Source organism: Anser brachyrhynchus (assembly GCF_964034855.1).
Source record: "Anser brachyrhynchus genome assembly, chromosome: 1".
Classification (NCBI taxonomy): Eukaryota; Metazoa; Chordata; class Aves; order Anseriformes; family Anatidae; genus Anser; species Anser brachyrhynchus.
In genome coordinates, this window is record NC_137694.1 from 114,753,327 (window position 1) to 114,771,973 (window position 18,647).

General features: G+C 46.7%; 1 protein-coding gene across 6 annotated transcripts in view; it reads right to left on the reverse strand.

Moving 5' to 3' along the window:
- Positions 1-18,647, reverse strand: part of RUNX1 (RUNX family transcription factor 1) — a 174,336-nt gene that overhangs the window by 54,402 nt on the left and 101,287 nt on the right. For 5 of the 6 annotated variants that reach the window (XM_080562440.1, XM_080562436.1, XM_080562438.1 and 2 more), the window contains 2 exons: positions 16,579-16,832; positions 12,231-12,387 (listed from right to left, as the gene is read on the reverse strand). In XM_080562440.1, the coding sequence (XP_080418566.1) occupies positions 12,231-12,387; positions 16,579-16,832 (411 nt within the window). Of the gene's footprint in view, positions 1-12,230; positions 12,388-16,578; positions 18,591-18,647 lie in introns of those variants that run through there. The other variant, XM_080562439.1, reaches the window with a different exon arrangement.

Below are 18,647 nucleotides of genomic sequence, written 5' to 3' on the forward strand. Positions count from 1 at the left end.
GCAGGACGAGGGATTTATGTCAGTGGTTTCCCAGAACAACCCAGCACGGGGCTGAAGGGCTCTAGAGGGAGCAATAGGCTTGTAAAGTGCAGCCCCTGGGAATGTCCGAGAGGAACCAAGGGGGGAAAATGAATCTCAAGTGACAACACGGTCACATGAAGCTCCTGCGTGCTGCTTTAGTCATCCCTGAGCCGTGTCATGGCCAGATGGATCTGGGGGTGGGAAGGCATGCTTAAAATATAGGTGGTGGCATGGGCAGACGCAAGGGGGAATGAGAACAGACACACTTTAGGGAAGACAAACCACCCCTCACACTTATCTTTTCATTTTATTCTATCTCTTTCTTAGGCAAAAAGATCCGTTGATTCCACTGAAGAAGGGTCAGCCAAATGAGGACAGAATGAAAATGGAGTTAAAGCTTCAGAAGTCTGCCCACATGGTGGGGAGGAAGAAAGGGATGCCATCAGATGCTGTGATCACATTTACTATATTTTTCTTTTGGCATTTTTTTCTGCTGATCTTAGATGTGTCATTAGAGTTTTTTTGTTTTGTTGTGTTTTGTTTTAAATCATTACAGTAAAATATTAGATAAAAAGAAGAAGGAAAAGGGAAAAGAGATAAGAATGCCTGTGCTGACAAGGACAGAAGGTATGGATGGCAAAATATGAAATGTAATATAAAAATGCAATACAAATTATATTACAGACATTTCTATGATATTAGTGACAGACTTCCAGATTCTAGTAAGAATGATTATGATACTATCTTTTATCCAGCTTCTACTTTTTAATGATTATGTACTTACTTTTATTAAACCATGCTAAATGATCAATTTTATACATCTTTACAATTTCTCACAACATCTTTTGGGTATCTGCCAAAGTAAAGATGCCTACTGCATTTTAATAACATATCTGTCTGTATCCCTGAGCAGGATGCAATACATGCACACATATTCATTCTCAGCTGTTGATTGTTATTCACTTAGGCGAAATTTTGTCATTTTTATCACTTAAGCCACATTATACTTTGTTAGCTGGATAATTCAAAGGTAATCAATAAGGTGAGACAGGCCAACATAAGTTGACACTTCGTTAGTTGACTGTTGTTCATGATATGAGTGAAATGTTCTTGTAGTTCTTCAAATTGTATTTCCAATTGCAAATAAACCTGCACAACTACTGTTATCATTGGATGATAACTGTTTTGCCCTGTTGTCAGTTACAGTTTCACATGGTAAGCATGCAGCTTTGCCTGTTGTGCTTGGTCCAGTGGCTATTTCATCAGAAAAGAGTTGCAGTTGAAGTAAGCGGCATCAAAAAAAGAACGTAATTTGTTTACCATCAGTACCACAAATGCCACCTAATTTAAATATAAGAAAAAAAATGTTATTAACCTCATCCGCTACTGCACTGTAAATTGTTTGCAAACTCTGACCACGACAGAACAACGGACCAAATGGATAAATAAGCACATGGGGAGATGTCAGCAAATCAGGGTGCACAAAGAAATGCAAGAGCTGTGCACGCAAATCAGCTGCAGGGCAACTGATCTGTTTGCATACTTATAGGGATGTTCCGTGGGTGTGCGTGGAAACTTCAAGATTTGGGAAATACACCCACCTGTCTCCTGCCAAACCAGACTGGGTCAGCATGAAGGTACACTTTTGAAAATTTTTGTCAAGTGGCTCACTCCAGGAAGTTCTTATATCTGTGTTTACACGGCATTCACTTACCCCAAATGAAAACTTGATCCCATTAAATAAATCAATAGGTGTTTTGTTCTGGATTTACATGGGGCCAAGTTTCCAAAAGCAGCCCTGCTCTACCCCTGGCCCCAGCCATGAGCTACTTCATTTGCTGTGCAGGAAGTGCTAGAAAAGCCACAAGCAGCTCCCTAAAGCTGAGTAGAGCATCCTTGCTGCTACAGGACACAGCAGACATGCTGCTGCCCTTCTGCCTCCCTCCCAGCTCCCTGCAGCACGACCGAGTGCTTAGGCAAGACATGCACCTCATTCTCTTCTCCTCCCCACACATTCTCCATACCCTTTATTCACCACGACTTCCCTGTGCTGGAAGGCTGGAGAAAGGTTGTATCACAGGTGAAATCATTTCAAGGCATTATGCTGGTGAAACATATGCACGACATTTAACCTAGGGCAACACAGGAACCACGTTAAGCAACCAAAATTACGTAACCGAAATCGAGCAACGTTAATAGAGGCACTGCCAACCTGAGCAGGTACTAACATCTAAATTTACCTTAAAAGCATTATCTGGGTGATAAGGATAGTCCTTGACACCTTTCTGAGGACTGTCCCCAACAATCTTCTTATTTCATAAGTTAAAAACATAACCCCACACCCGCATGCTGTTGACATGAAATATTTAAGCAAGCCAACACAGAAGCTGGTTCTGTGCTCAGTGTAACTTACAGCTGTTAAAATAAGGCTGACTCGGGCCCCTGAAGGTAGCAGATCCTAAAGCTGATTTTCCCCTACACTTTGATCTCCTAAAGAGGTACTGACAATCGATCCCTTTCCTCAGAAAAAAAAAAGGAAATTGCCTTCCAGCTGGAGTAAACAAAAAATGCTAGCCCCAAGCACCCCAGAAATGTGTCACCCTCAGTTCAAAAACCACATCTTTGCCTGAATGCTACTTTTTACCCATTACTGTAGCAAATAACACAGCACTTGATCTGAAACCCTCAGAAGAGTGGTTCTCTGTTGCATGAACAGGATCGTTCACGCTCTCAAGAGCTGCAAGAGAGGACTCAGCTCACTAAAACTGTCCCATTTTTTTTCTCTCTCTTTTTTTTTTTTTTTTGGCCAGTTGTTTACATTTTAATTTGATGAGCTTGTGTGCAGGCAGTTTCACTTCTGTGCTGATGATGGGTTTCACTTCCCAGTCCCATGTGCTGTCATGATGATACCGGCCACCGCCTCCTCCAGCCTCGCAGGGGCCTCTGTGCTAATCCCTTCGTCGACAGTCTGGCAATGTGTGTAAAAGTGCAGCCACTGCTGCTGCTGCTCCAATGTCTGCCTGCAAGGCACCTGGTGGCCCTTCTCTGCTTCAGGAACTTGTGTTGATGTCTAAAATGTTACATACTAGTCGCCAATCTCAATCTGATTCCCTCAGGTTATTACTTCTACTACCTTCATGTTATTTTTCCGTCCCACAAATGCTGTGAATGTGCCATAAAAGCACAATTTATTCTGTTTAGAGACAAAATGGTGGTGCTTCAGTAGCAGGAGACAGCAGGTTTAGATATGGTCATGGACATTTATCAGGAAGGGAGCTGCAGCAGAAAGCAGGTAGGAGGACATCTCTGAGCTTATGGGAAAGGGCACAAATGAACTATCTGAAGACACAAGACAAACAAGTAATTTGGGATCTGGGTCGCAGGAAGGAGGTCTCTGAACAGAGGGGATCCTGCAGCAGTCAGCTTCAGATGACATCCAGTAGTAGCTTAGACATTAGTCACTTTTGTATAGCAATGTCAACACTCCACAAATACACAAAACCACCAGGAATGCCCCCTATATTGTCATGTTGCCTAACTTCTGAAGAGAGACTGCTTCAAGCTGTGGCAGGAATTTGGCCAGCAGGAACGTTATTTGTACTTTAGCTTGCTTAGGTTTATGTCCAATGTACACACCAGCGTTTAGGCTTTGAGATGGAGGTGATGAGCATATGTGTGCAAGTGAGCATGGGCACCAGAGTCTGACACAACAGTGTCTGACAATATAAAAAAAAAAAAGTGTTTTTCCATCCTGTTCTGAAAGACAACCTGAGTGACCTGTTTTAACTGAATTTTGGGGGTGTGATGCCTTCTTAGACTGAAAGCCTGCGGATCAAGTTTGCAAAATGGATTAAAGCATTAAAACGCTGGGTTGTGGGGGGAAGCAGAGGAAAGACCTTTTAATGGAAAAGTCAAGCAGCCTCTAACTATAAGTGGAGTTGCTGCAGTAACCACTATAAAATTCTTATGAACTTGGGTGGAGACAATAATTACAGCAGAGGAAGAATGAGATGCTACGGGTTGCCTGGCTTCTGCACCAGAGTGTCAGCACAGAGAAATTGAAGTTTGAGTTGTAAAATGTAGTGCTTCTTGTTACGATATTTTTAAGACCTGAGCTGTTTGAGCACAAATTATGGAGGGTGAAATTAAAGTAGAGCTATTTTTTCCCCAAAGATGACTTTCAGAAACTCCATATGAATTTTTAGACACTCCGTATGAACTGGCCACTCCAAAAACTGAACCTCTGCTTTCAGGCTGTGGCTTACCATTTATCAGGGATTTTTTAAACGCAGTGCTTCCCTATACCAGAGGCTGGGGTATATGTGAACAAGTGTTCAGAAGTGTCTTTGCCTCCAGAAGTGTGTCCAGCTCTCAGGTGGAACATAAACACCATCTTTCAGCAGAGCACTGTGTCACCGCTAATAGCTCAGGGAAATAAGAAAACAGCACCGGGGACACAAAATGGACAGGACGGTTCAAAATGAGATGACTTAACTGCAAAACCACCTACCACCTTTTCGCAGAGAATGCCTTGGGATCCTTAAGCCTAATAATAGACCTTAACCCAGCTATAATTTCAAGCCATTAATAAGCTTTTTGAGGTAGAAATTATCACCCACACTTTACAGGTGATGAGGCAGACATGAAAAGGTTAAGGCCCAGATTCACAAGAGGATTTAGCTGCCTGAAGTGGGATTCGGGTTTGATTTAAGTGCTTAAGCCCCAAATTACACCCCTCGGTGCCCCCATACAGCTGGAGCCCGGCAGCAGAAGCTGTGGCTGGCTATCTGAGGGTGCTGCCTCTGCTGTCCATCCCCACTGCACCACGGCCACGAGCTCAGCCCCCAGGGAGGAGCAGCTCAGCATGGTCAGTCCTGAGAGTGCGGAAACCTCACTGTGATGGCTGATTCTGGCACACCTTCCTGCTCTGGCACGCCGCTGGAGCTGGGACAAAACACACTCCTTGCCCTACAGAGCCATGAAGATGATGGCCTACTGGTGTGGTTGCCGGCAGAGCACCGGGCACAGGGAACAAGTAAGGTGTGGGATGGCTGGAAGAGCAATGTGCTGCTCTGAATACGGCAAGCAATTATCGTCGCTGCTGCTGTAGCAGGAGGGACTTCTGTCTGCAGTGTCCCAAAGCAGGTGAAGGCCGAAAGGCAGCCTGACAAGTCGCTTCGTCAGTAGCTCGCTGAGCGTGGGAGTGCACATGGGGACTGTTTACTCTCAGTTCATTTTCTTGGAGGAAGGACTCCTCCATGCTGTCATTACACTAATGCAATGCGCATTGATTTCAGAGCTCGGCAGAAGTCCGGGGTCACTTGATGGATATCCATGCCGTCAGCAACGGGGAGATAACGCTGCCATTATGAGCCTGGGACCTGCCAAGCTCTACCAGAGACGACTTCCAAGAGCAGGACGGCCTCTGAGGCCTCAGATATGGACATGGCTTTGTCGGAGCCGTGGTGCATAAAGTCTAGCCTGTGGAAACTCTGCGGCCTTGCCAAACCGTTTCCTTCAGTTCCTCCCTAAACTTCAGGGAACTGATGTTGTGCATACGCACTGCTCCAAGCACCGCCCCGCTAAAGAGCTCTTATGGCATCAAGCCTTCGGGACAGCTGCTGCTCTCCTCCTCGCCTCTCCTCTCGGCCCTCTCCACCCTGCCATGCCTGCACAGCATGGGAGGTAGCTCCCCGCGGGAGGAGGGTGGAAGGAATTTAATTCCTCCATCCTAGCACCATGCTGGAGGCCAAACCCAGCTCCGGTTGTAGAGGCTGGCACATGAGTCCCAACCCGTGCCTCACCCACAGGCACCACTGTGATAAACAGTAGCAGCTCAGGGCTTTGGTGCTGCTGGATGCAGCCTGGTCCCTGCGAGGGGTTCTCAGTGACCGTCTCAAAAGAGAGAGGCAGGAGGAGCACCAGCAGAGGACAGGGGCCAAGAGACGGAGGTGGATGCAGACACAGATGAAGGGAATGGGGTCAGTCTGAAGAGGCTGAGAAAGTTGTGATGAAACAGTGTGGTGGGAAAACAAGGGAGAAACAGGATGGGAGTGAAAGAGGTGGGGAGTCAGCATCAAGGTAAAAAAGTTTTTTTGTTTGTCTGTTTTGTTTTTGTTTTTGCTGTTGCTAAATGATTTTGGGAAGGGAACAGAGACTGATTCAGGCTGAGGAGGGTTTATGCACATGACTGCTGGAAAAGGAAGGCTCTCCTGACAGCAATTTGCAGCATCCTCACTTCTGCTAAGGCTGAGTGAGCTGACAAGAAATGCTTGCCATAGGACAGTCATCTGAAGTTCACTAGACAGCCCTGAAGCCCGGGTCCTAATTAATATCTCAGAATGATCTCATTTTGAGCACAGAACAGAAGCTCTTATTTGGGTTGTAACATAGGTGCGTACATACATACATACCTACACACAAAAATAAATGTTTTTTTACCAGAACTCAAACAGCTCAACTGAAGGAGGCACACTAAAGTACAAACCAAACCAAAACAAAAAGAACGAAAAAAATAAATAAAAGTTGAAGGGCAAACAGATCACTTGAAACTATGTAACCTCTTCATCTAGAGAGGTACTTTGTCTTCCAGAGGCAGTATCCTGGTAAGCCCAACTTCTTTTATCATTGCAGAAAACAAGAAAATGCTCGGAGGATAGTGTCTGCCTCATCCTCATCGTTACCCTGAGTTTAAAAAATGTACAAGCACAGCTCTGCACAACCAAAAAATAGATTTATTGTTATTGGAATGAGGGCAGTGGTTCAGCACTTGGCATGGTCACTGTTTACAGCAGTAATGCTCCCGGAGACAGGAAGTTCTCAAAATCACTCTGCCATTATTTTTCTCCTGTTGACGCTTTCTGATTGAGAGTTCTTTTGCCCAGACCAAATTTTAAGTAACCCAGCAGAGTGTTTGTGAGCTGGCAAAGATAGCTCCAGTCATGCTCAGCCTCGCAGACCACATGATGTTTTCAGTCCAGACACCCTCGCCGAGCTGTATCATATACTTTCTTACACAATCAGCAATTCATAGAAAAACGGCTGCACGTACCGGGAGTGCACCGAAGACGACTCGGGCTGGACGCCTGTAACACGCGAGCCGTCTCCCCCGCCTCCTCCAACCAGCAAGCCTCTGCCAAAGGCTTGCACCGGGACAGCAGTCCTGCTTAAAGGGCTGCGTTTGCTAATTAATCGCACGGCGACCCGTGCTGTCAGACTCGAAATACGCACTGACCCGTCAGGAGTCCGCTCGCTGGACGCCTGCACGGTGACCTGATAAAATTAACGGCATGTCCAAGCAACCCTAAGTAACTCAAAAACTAAACGATCACTTCCAGCCTCTGTCTTTTAGAGAAAAATTCTCCACTCAGGCCTGATGGGTAGACAGAGAGAAGCCCTGTGATACAAACCTATTTGTAACCAAATCAATTTGTACCCCAAACACCCAGCCAGAGCACCAAACAACCTCCCGCCAGCGCATCCGCTACCACTGCACACCCTTCAGCCTGAAGTATCACTAAGCAGTTGTTTTGCAGCTCTACCAACTGTCCCTTTTTCAGCTTTGATGATTTCTGCTGCGTTTCTTCTATTTTTGTCTCATCTGGCAAGTGTGGCGAGTTGTTACTCCAGTATCTGATACCACGTCCCCTGAAGCATTCCAATGGTTTGGACCTGGACCCGGGTGGCTGCTTAATACTGATTTTACGACCCTGCTGAAGAGCATCCTCCTCTGTTTTGCACATACTTTTATAATTTCGAATGCACTTAAGTAAAAATAAAACAATTTTTAACAAAATGCCTAAGTAACACAAGCACAAGCTGAAGCTACACAGAAGGAGCAAAATTCTGACTTCAGAAGACCAATAAAAATAATTGGACTCAGGATCCAGCCAGCAATTTTTGTGTTTTAAGTATTTCTGAGATTCCAGCTTAAACTGATTTTTCTTCCCCAAAATTATATCCAGAAGGAAGAGTTCTAAAGGCAGAAACTTATGGTTATGCTTGGTAATCTCCCTCTTATATTCTCCGACCAGCTACTCCTGTGAAAAAGGGGTACTTCCTAGGCTACGAAGAAATTAAAAAAACATCGTTAAATTTATTCACATATGCTTAATCCTGACAGCAGGTAAAAAATATATATATGTGGGGTTAATGCTCAGTTCTTTCCAAAACTCAGTATTTAAAAAGGCCTTGCTGGAAAGCTAGCTGCATCACGAAGCTGCAGCTACAGATTTCAGCTTTAGATTGAGATTTTCTGCAGCAAGCCAAGACACTTCCCCATCAGCTACTGTTATGATAACCTATTAAAAATTATTTTCATCTGGAAAACATGTTTATTTGTTGTTGTTGTTGTTGTTGTTTTTTAACGTTACGTTTACAAAGAAGATAGTTACTGGGATTAATGATTCCATGAGGAAAATATGTAATGCTTACCGAGCCACGAAGCTTGCCCTCTCCAAAATAACTATTTATTTTTAGTTTTATCCAATGAACTTCCCTGGTGCCAGGCTTTTTGCATTGGATTTATTTCATCATAGTAACCTAAACTGGTTCATTATACATTAAGAAAACAGGGTACTCTGCATTAGCAGCATTTTGAAGTTTGAAACTTTTATGAATGGAGGGAGAAAAATAAAGATTTTTTTTTTTTTTTTTAACCATGTAATCATGCAAGAGGGGCTGAGATTGGCTGAAGTTTTAAACTACATTTTTCTTTCAGAAATTACTTACTCGGGCTTACAAGCCAGACAGGCAGGTTTTCCCAGTAGCATTCTCAAACTAGGGTGAGGAATAGTAATTCTGGGCCCCAGCCAATTCCAATGTAAATCTGTTTTGTTCAGGAAAGCCAGCCAAATTGCTTTTATACAACATCTCGTTGTTTCAGGAGACCTGTGATATTCTCAGCTCCCAGTCCTGGTGTCAAGAAAATAAAGTGCTTTTTTTTTTTTTTTTTCAATTCTGAACTCTAGGCACAGCCAGAGCAGCACAGGGCCACTGCTTGCTAGTAAATAGGAAATAAGCAGCGAAACACTAATCAGTTCTTTAAATTGCAGCCAATATTTGGTTCATGCTTTGACAGACGCACAGGATCAGACCTCTGAATGGAGTAAATTGTTGTAACTCTCTCATGGTGAGAGGAGAGCCACTTATGTGCTATGATGGGGTTGGGGACAATAGTCTTATGCAAGGGCATTTGAAACAGTCGTCTTGCTAGACCTTGCTCATTTAAAGCTCACAGAAAAAGATTTAAACCATTTATCAAGAATGACAATTTTCCCCTCTTTTAAAAGCGAGAGGGAAGTGGCTTGCCGACAGTTCCGCAAGGCTTTTAATGGGGCTGTTTACAGCTGAGCGGCAGCCGACATGTAGTGAAAGAAATCGAGGCACGGACCGGGACTGTCACTCAGCAAAGCCATTCCTTATTCTCCAGCAGTGATTTTAAATCACCCAAGGTACACAAATAATGTCCACTATGACTGCAACCGATGTGAACTTTCAGTCGCTATTCATATAATATTCCTGGCATCACATTATCACTGGTGGCAACTGAACTTATTCAAACTCAAATATTACACAGCAAACAAAGTTTCGGTTAATTTTCCTCTAGCGAAGTATCAAAGGAAGCAATGCCCTTTGAAGCAGCCACCTTCTGCTTCAGGCTTTATACAAATTCAACAGAACAGCACCCCAGAAATCATGTACCAAATGCAAACAATCCACACCTTTGGAAAACAATCCCCTGTTAGAGGAGTAAACACAGGCATACATTAGTCACTGGCTCCAAAGATGGGCGGCCAATGGGGCTTGGGAGATCTGACCTCCGAGACTGACTAACAGCATGCAGTGCTCCCAAACCACTGCTGCTGAGATGATCCCGAGCACCAGAGCACCACACAACGCAGGACATCTGTGCCCGCACGCACATGTGTCTGTGGCTGAGTGCCGGCCGGCAAGGGGCTGAGCGAGGCACCCCTCAAAGCCCTTCTGCACGAACAGCCACTGTTCTCCCCTCCTCCTTCCCTCCCTCCGCCGCTGAATTTTGACCTTGAAAATCCCACAGTTCACTGTTGTGATTCCTAGCTTCGCTGCCGTGGCCAGGAACTGAACTACAGGTTTGTTTTTATTAGCTTCTCAGCCACTTTGCCAGCTATTCATTTGAATCTTCTAAACAGTCATCTCTGAATCATAATGCAAATTCCATTTACTGAAAAGGTGGAACCTTTAATATAACAAATGAACACATTTAATGACTGATACTTTTAGACATTACAGCATCTCTCATGTTTTCAGTAAATGGATATAATTTTCTCTGCATTACCCTATTATTATTCTTTGCTAGCATTACGAAGCTACGTTCTCAGCTGCGGGTGTTTTCCAACAAGTACATTTTGAAGACAGCCCAAACAACATGATTTAAAAGACATCTCCCTCTGTATCCTCACCTAAAAATGCTGCTGGATACTGAGGGATTGGATGGGTATTTTATACTTAAAATGTATTTGCTGCTTGCATCCGTGTTTCCACGGCACCATGTTCTTCCAAAATTGCAGCCTGCATTTACACTGGAAGAATATCCTCAAATGCATTTGACTTCAAAGGCAAATAGAAGCTGTTGCGTATGATCAGAATGACTTCCTCAGCCTAAAGCCTGACCCATCTGCCACTGGGAGTAAAAGGTTTTGAGAAAGAGAGCAGAAGTGGGTCACCTTTGCAATGCTCCTGAAGCATGCTTGTTGTAAGTCAGTGCGTGTTTGTAAGAGCCACGCGTGCCACCATGCACCAGGACATGGCCCGGATTTTCAAAGAGTGCCTACATGGGAGCGGAAGGTGCTGAGAAAGGGTCAGCGTACCCCAGGGTATTCAATCTGGTCGTGAGAGACAGCAGCTCCCAAATTGCTCCAAAAGGCAGTATAAGGAAACCTATTTAGGTGCTGTAGATACTATCGCTTTGATTTGTGAATGTTACAGCACTGAATTGTCCCGAAACAACAATGTTGTCTTTGGAACACCGTGATGTTATGTTCCGATTTTACTTGAAGATACAAACTAGACAAAAGGAAAACACATAAGTAAATACCACACGAAGTCACATGGAAGATGTGACAGTTTTTCAGTCTTGACCTTAAACCAGAGAGGCCGATTGTTTCTCTGTGCTTTTTCCAAGCAGCAGCTCACCGGTTTCAGTAGGTTTGCTTTAACCACCCTGGCCACACAAAGGCACTCCGCTCACAGGAGCAAGGGCAGTAATGCAGGAGGAGTGCTTCAAATAATCTTGTAACAGAAACCTAAACACGATTGCTTGGAATTTATGGTTTTCAAGATTATGGGCTTGAGCCAAAGAGCAAAGTTACTACAAAGGGTCCTTCTGTCGATGTTACGGGCTTTTGGATCACGCTTTGCACGCCTGTTTACACACACGATACGTGAACTGCACATGCGAGACACTATTTTCAGCTTTCTAACAACATTTACATATAGTTACAGTCTAAGTCAGCTTTGACTCTTGTTATTCAGACTCATAATGCTTTTCTATTTGTACCAGTAATTCCTGGTTATCACAGAGATGCAGGAAGTCTGACATTAAGCTCATCTATTTGGCTCTGTTCTGTCCTACCCCATCCTATGCACCTTGCAGTAGTAGTACATTAAATGCCTACTGTATATGACTCTATGTCTACTCCAGAGAAAAAAGGTCAGAAAAAGTGCCCTATCCCTTAATCACATTGTGATGGAGCTGGAAAAAAAAATTAGATCTATGTGGGCTTTATTTGTAATTTTAGGTCGACTCATGCTGTTGCAGAGACTGGCTTTTCCAGAGTTTGCCTGTGAGCCCTGAGACAGTCACGGTTCTCTACACAAGCTGACAATTCCTATTTTAAATTGAAAATATGTTATTTAAACTTAAACATGCGTAATATTGTGCTGTTCTAAATTGTCAGGGAGAATTCTGTAGTCAAAACGAGGTTCACTGAGCATGGTATTTTTTTTTAAATGAGAACTTACTGTATAAAAATTGAAATAACATGGAGGACAGGCTAGAAGAAAACAAGAAAAACACACAGCTGGCTCTGTACCTTTGGAATTGGCCTAAATCAGATCTCCCTACTGTCGAAAACTCTACATACCCCGCATTCAAATTCTCTTCGCGTAACCAGAACTTGACGTAGCTGGTAAAGATGACTGAACTGCAGCTGTGAACAAATACCTACCTCTTCCACTTCTACCCACAAATCTGAGGTCGTTGAACCTTGCTACTTGGTTTTTCATGGCAGCTGTTGCATTTCTGAGTTCTGCGGAGTAGTTTTCATCATTTCCAGCCATTACCGTCACCAGCGTCCCATCGGGCACGTCTCCCAAGGCCACCACCTATGGAATCAAAGCGCAGGATCCTCAGCTTCCTTATGCGACATTTATTTTCAGGCACAGATTACCAACAATTTAATGTGATAAAATAGGAAAGACCGGCAACAACAAAAATAAACAGGGACTAAAAGCCATTTGGGGAAAACTGAAATCACTTCCACTACTACCTTCCAGAGTTACGGCCACATTTTTACACTGATGCGCGCCCGAAATACAAAGTATAATGGGCACCCCGGCATGAAAAATACATGAAATCAACTTTCCAAAATATACTTCTGTAATTGGCAATAAACAAATTCAAGTAACAGGAACTGATTTTGACCTGATTTACATCAGCGGCACTACTTTTAAGCTACAGCAAAGTCATGTAAATGTAAAATTCAAGAGAAAACAAAACCAAGGCAATCATCTCACGGACTCTGAGGGTCAAATTCCCCACAGTTGCACCAGTTCTCTCTCTGCTCATCACCCCTATCTGAATACATACATTCAGAATAAGTGCATGAAGAAACAGGCCTCAACCGAATGTTTAATTGCAACTTACTAAACAATTTTTTTTTTCATTTGGAAGCATGAAAGCAAATCATTGACTTAGAATTCAGCTGTAGCCTGGTGGATGGAAATTGCAATCTGAACTAATGAAACCTGCAACAGCTCAGACGCTTTCACCTCGTTCTAAAGGCTTGCATTGTAGCTCCTTAGCACCAGCATCTATCAAACAAATATTCAGGAACGCAGGATTCACTGCATTTTTGACATGATGCTCTGGGAGATGTATGGATTTCTAACATTAATCTGTCTGGCTTGTATCTGCAACATTCACACTGGTAAAACTAATAAAAATTTAATTTTATCTTGTCTACTTGAGCAGGACTGAATTCTCAACACAGTTTTACCTGGCTATTGCCCTGCATTGAATGGATGACTGGAGTATCTCTTGATTTGCTCTGGCAAAAGTAAGAGCTTGAATCGGGTCCTCTGTCATAGTTTTTCTTAGAACCTGCTGCTCTTGCTAAGAAGTTCCCCCAGTTAAGTCTACAGTAGTGCAGTAGTGATCTCAGCACCACTATCACCAAAAAAAAAAAAAAAAGAAAGAAAAAAAAAAGAGGAAAAAAGGCTCTAGCTTGTTTTTATTTCCTCTTTTACATATTCTAAGAGGAAGTAGTCCTGCACCAGGTCCTCTGAGTTGCTGCTTGATATTTTTCCTTCCTCTTAGCATTTTCTAGCTTACGTCCATGCAGTTATAATTGGTTCCAACTTGTCACAGCCTGGTCTGATTGCTATTAGTTTTCTGAACAAGATCAGCAGCCCCTTTACTTAATCTGTCTCTGATGCTTATTCCCCAGTAATAACTGTTTCCCCCAATAAGACAGGGGTCCTCAGCCACGGGTATTTTGGACTCTCTCCTTATACAGGGGCTGCCTCCCTCACTTCAGTGTCATTTGTCACCTATAACCCTTATTTTCACTTCCACATACGAAGTTAAAATCACTGTGTCAAAATTCCCTCTTTACGTATATATTTCAGCTTCCTCTTTCCCATTCCTCTGCGGCTCACGCTTTTGTTTCTTGTTCTCCTCTGCGTGCCGTAAGCTGCTCCTGTGGCCTGTTCTGTGCTCAGCATTCTGCTTTTCCAATTCCCCTGATCTTCGCATAAAATAGTCCCTGCTCGAAACGTTTAATCTAATAAATTCTCTCTTCCAGAGCGTTGTGTAACGAGGCACGCTGTCTCACAAGATCAGCCGCCGTGAACCTGATGCACTTTCCCGGTTCATAGGAAGTTATCAGAAAACCTTAATTCAAGCACGTATATTAAAGACAGAAGAAAGAGAAAGGGGAAAACCTGGGCATTACCCTCGCCTCCCTCTGATGCAAATGCGTGCCTGCTCACTTAAGGAAATACCTGCTAGCATTTTTAGGGATGAAAAAACCTTCACAAAACCAGGGTCAGCTGTCTCTTACCAAACAAATATTTAAAACCACCATTTTCAAATTACACTGAAGGCAACCTTGTCGATAAGAAACGCGAAGAAAATATTAGAAACAAATTCTAAAAAAATGCAGAGTGAGGAAAAGAAACTAGAGTTAAAAGTCACAAACAGTAGAAGCAGAAATATAAACATTTACATTGGAAAAAAGACTAAACAGATAAGTTGGGACTTGGTGACTGGCATTATCTAGTACCTTGTTGCACTCTTAAAAATACGGATTTCCAGAGAAGTGGGAAGTTGCAGCATTGACAGCTATCTGAATTACTTACTGCTGGTGCATCAATCAAACAAAATTGGCCTTTTAAATTAAGATTTAGATTATTTCCAAGAAGCGCTTGGAAAATGAATCTGTACGGCACCTTATTAGAGTTATGCATTTTTCTCTAAGTTTCCGAGAATCGTGCTTTATTTTAGAAAAAAGTAATGCACGGAGATGACCGTTTTGGTCGGGAATAATACTCTGATCCTACAGATCGAATAGAACTAGTGAATTTTGATAAGGAAACGTGAAGAGGAAACTCTCTCTTCCTCTTCATAGCGATGCAATATCTGTGAGCAAACACTTAATAAAGCTCAGCGCTTTTTTTTTTTCTTTTTCTTTCTTTTTTTTTTTTTTGGGTGTCAGGTGAGAATAAGACATTGGCAGCCCGGGAGCGAGCGGACTTGTCTCGTTTCGGCACGATCCAAACTCTCTTACGATTCGAATCGCCTCGCGATCTGAGTCGCGACTTTCTCAACGCCGGCAGCAAGGGGGGTCCCCCTCCAGGGGAGCGGTTGTGGGGTCGGGAGCTCCTCGCAATCCCCTTCAGCCGGCCCTACGGGGAGGCTCTCCCGTTTTGGGGGTTTTCTCTCCGCGCTCGCATCTCTGTGCTCGCTCTCGCCTTCTCCGCGGGAGCCGAGGCTGCGGTCGGGCGGTGGCTGTCCCGTGTCCCGTGTCCCCCGGCCACGGCCACGCGTGGCAGTACCCCGCCCCGGCTGCGGGGGATCCCCCTTAGCGGGCACATGCGGGGACGGGGCTGGAGGAGCGGGGTTTCGCACGCAGCGGCTGTGCCTTCCAGCAGGAGAGCTTCCCGAGCAATTAGCAGCACTCGCCCGCTGCGTGGGTGACAGGGAATTAATTAACAGGAACGCGGGAATTTAGGAACTGGCCCTGCCGATGAGTGCCTGCCTTCCCCCAGACTTGTCTCCGCGGGAACCAGAAGGCTCTCCGCACACGGCACAACTTTTCCCTAAAGCAGCGCTTCCCAAAATCTCGGGAGCCGGGCTGAGTGCCTTCTCTCCCTTTCCTCCTCCCCCCCCCCCCCAAAAAAAAGAAAGACCGGGGGCTGCCCTCCTTCAGCAAAGCCGTGCCGAGGCAGTGGGGTGCAGCAGCGACGGGAGCGGGAAGCACAAAGCTGACGATTCCCCATCAGCCGTCCCAACTCCAACCCGGGGCTTTCGGGGCTCCCTCCTGGGAGAACGGGGTGACGAGGGGACAATTACCTTATTTCTTCCCCGTCTGGGACGCACGGCTACAGCAGTAGCACGAAGGGCAGCGTATTCAGCCAGAGATAGGCCGAAGTGGGAAAAGAAAAGGAAAAAAAAAAAAAAAAAGAAAAAAAAACGAGCAAGGGGAGGGGGTGAATTTTGCCTCAAGCCGGGTAACGGGAAAGCAGGCCGGGGGAGGGAGGGATGTGCAACGAAGCGGCCGCAGGAGGCAACGGAGGGTAGGCCCCGAGATTTACTATTCAAACCACCCCAAATAGTAATAATAATAAAAATATATACTTGTTATAATTATTATTATTTTTTTTTTTTCTCCGCAGCCACCGGGGGCTGCTGCCCGGAGCTCCGGGCCGCCCGCGATGGGCAGCGCCTGCATCTGCTCCCCTGGGCGGCCAAACTTTTCGGGTTTGGACATTTATATATACATATATATATATTTAATTTTAATTAAAAAAAAAAAATTTCAGAGTTACGGGAGAGAGGCAGCGGCCGGGGGGTCCCGCCCGTCCCGCCCGCACCCGCTCCGCTCCGCGGGTGGCTGCGGCGGGCGAAGGGAGGGAGGCTCGGGGCTGTCCCCCCTCGTGTGTCCCGTCTCCCCCCGTGTGTCCCGTCCCCTCCGTGGGTCCCGCGTGTCCCGTCCCCGCCGCGTGGGTCCCATCCCTCCCCCGGCCGCCCCGTGCCCCCCAGGATCGCGCTGTCGGGCGGGCGGCAGGACGTACCTTGAAGGCGATGGGCAGCGTCTTGTTGCAGCGCCAGTGGGTGGGCAGCACGGAGCAGAGGAAGTTGGGGCTGTCGGTGCGCACCAGCTCCCCGGGGTGATCCGCCAGGACCTCCACCATGCTGCGGTCGGCGCTGCGCAGCTTCCCCGCCAGGGCGCCGCTGTGCTCGGCGCCGGGCAGCGGCAGCGGCTCGCTCATCTTCCCCGGGCTCAGCGTGGTGGAGGGCGGCGTGAAGCGGCGGCTGGTGCTGGTATCTACGGGGATACGCATCACAACAAGCCTGTTGAGTGAGGGACCTCCACAGAGTTCTTACCAAGCAGCCAAGCGAGCGTAACTCTTCGGCGAGCCGCTCTCTGGGGACCAACATAAACGGATACGGGCTGAGCACCCGGGGGAAACTCGGTTCTACGCCAGTCCCCAAAGTTTAATTTTTTTTTTTTCTCTCTCCTCTTTGCCGAACGCGGCTGCGGCAGCGAGCACGCCGAGACTTAACTCTTGGCTTCCCGGTGCCGCGGCAGAGGCGGCGTTAATCCAGTAAGAGAAAGGGTCTTCGGTGCGGGGCCGCACCGCCGCGCCCGGGCATTGAGGGCTTTGGCGTGGCCAAAAGTTCCCGCAGGGCACGCTCCGGGAGGGCTCCCCAGCAAAAGCTACGCGAGTGGGGTGAAAGCCGGGAGCAGGAGAAAGCCGGGCTTCCCGGGGAGGCAGCTGCCTAGCGCTTTCTTCCAGGTGGCTCCTCTACAGTCCCGGGGGGAAGCGGAGCACATCAGCGTCTTGCGGAGGCGAAAGTCGCTCTTACAAGCAGCGAAACGCGGGGTCGGTTTTGGGCTTTGTGCTCAAAGGTCAGCCGGCTGGCACCGCACAGACATACCCACGCAGGCACACACACACCACGTACACCGCGCTTCATCAAACATTTACAGTATCATCTGCGGAGGATTTAACCACGCCGGGAATCCATTAACGTTCTCTGCAGGGTTTTGGTTTTAAGCAGCCTTGGAAATCGGCTTCAGTAGTTTGGTTTGCGAGTGCTCATGGCATGACCTCTCAATAATTCTCGCGAAAAAAAAATAAAAATTAAAAAAAAATAAAAAAGAAAAATAAAAAGCTCAGTGCATGGCATTCAAGCTTCAGATCTCTCTCTGTGCACTTGTCTTTGGTATAACGCCTGCCATGAACGCAAGGAAAGGTTGCAGCCGCTCACGAGCGCTGAGGCTGAGAGGTCCACATCTGAGAAGTTGGGTTTGGGGATGTTGGTTAAATTGTGGGTTCTCCCTGCGGTTTTGTGTGTGCAACAGCGCTCTCTCTCTCTCACTCACGTTCCCCTCAGCAGACAAACCAACAGCCTGCAACAACTTCGAAAGTCATTGCCAATTAGTATTATTTTTTTTTTCGGTATCTGAGGCAGCCTTCCTCTAATCCGGCCGCAGGAGCCGGCTGCTTACCAACACTTTAACCGCAGCAGGTGGAAGCCTGCTTTGGGAAGCATGGCTCGTCTCCCCAGCGGGGTGGATGGGGGCTGGCTGCGGGCAGAGCCCCCGCACCCGGCCAAGCGGCGGCAGCCAAAAACACCCGATGGCAAAAAGCACCCAAGGGAGCGGGTGGGGGCAGAGCCGCTAACCCCCAGGCGGGGAGGAAGCAACGGGGAAAAAAAAAAAATAGAAAACAGGAAAAAAAAAAATAATGAAAGCCAACGAAATGAGAAAGTTCCCAGGCAGGGTCACAAGTCACAGCCTCCAGCCCAGACGACGGCTCAGGATAAAGCACATTTCCACAGCGGGGAGCTCCCGGGGTCTTCGCAAAGCTTCCCACGGCGCCGGCACCCGTCGGCTCGCTGCCGCCCTTTGCCCCCCGTGGTCTGCCCGGCCCGGCCCGGCCCGGCCCGGCTCGGCTCGGTTCGGCTCCGCTCGGCTCCGCTCGGCTCCGGCGCGCGCCGCCGGGATGAATGGAGGAGGCGCGCGGCGGGCGGCGCGCGGAGGAATGTCATCCCCGCGGCTGCTTTGCATACGGGCGGCGCGGCGGCCAATCAGCGCCCTCCCCGCCGGCAGCCAGGGCGCGGCCGCGGGCCAGGG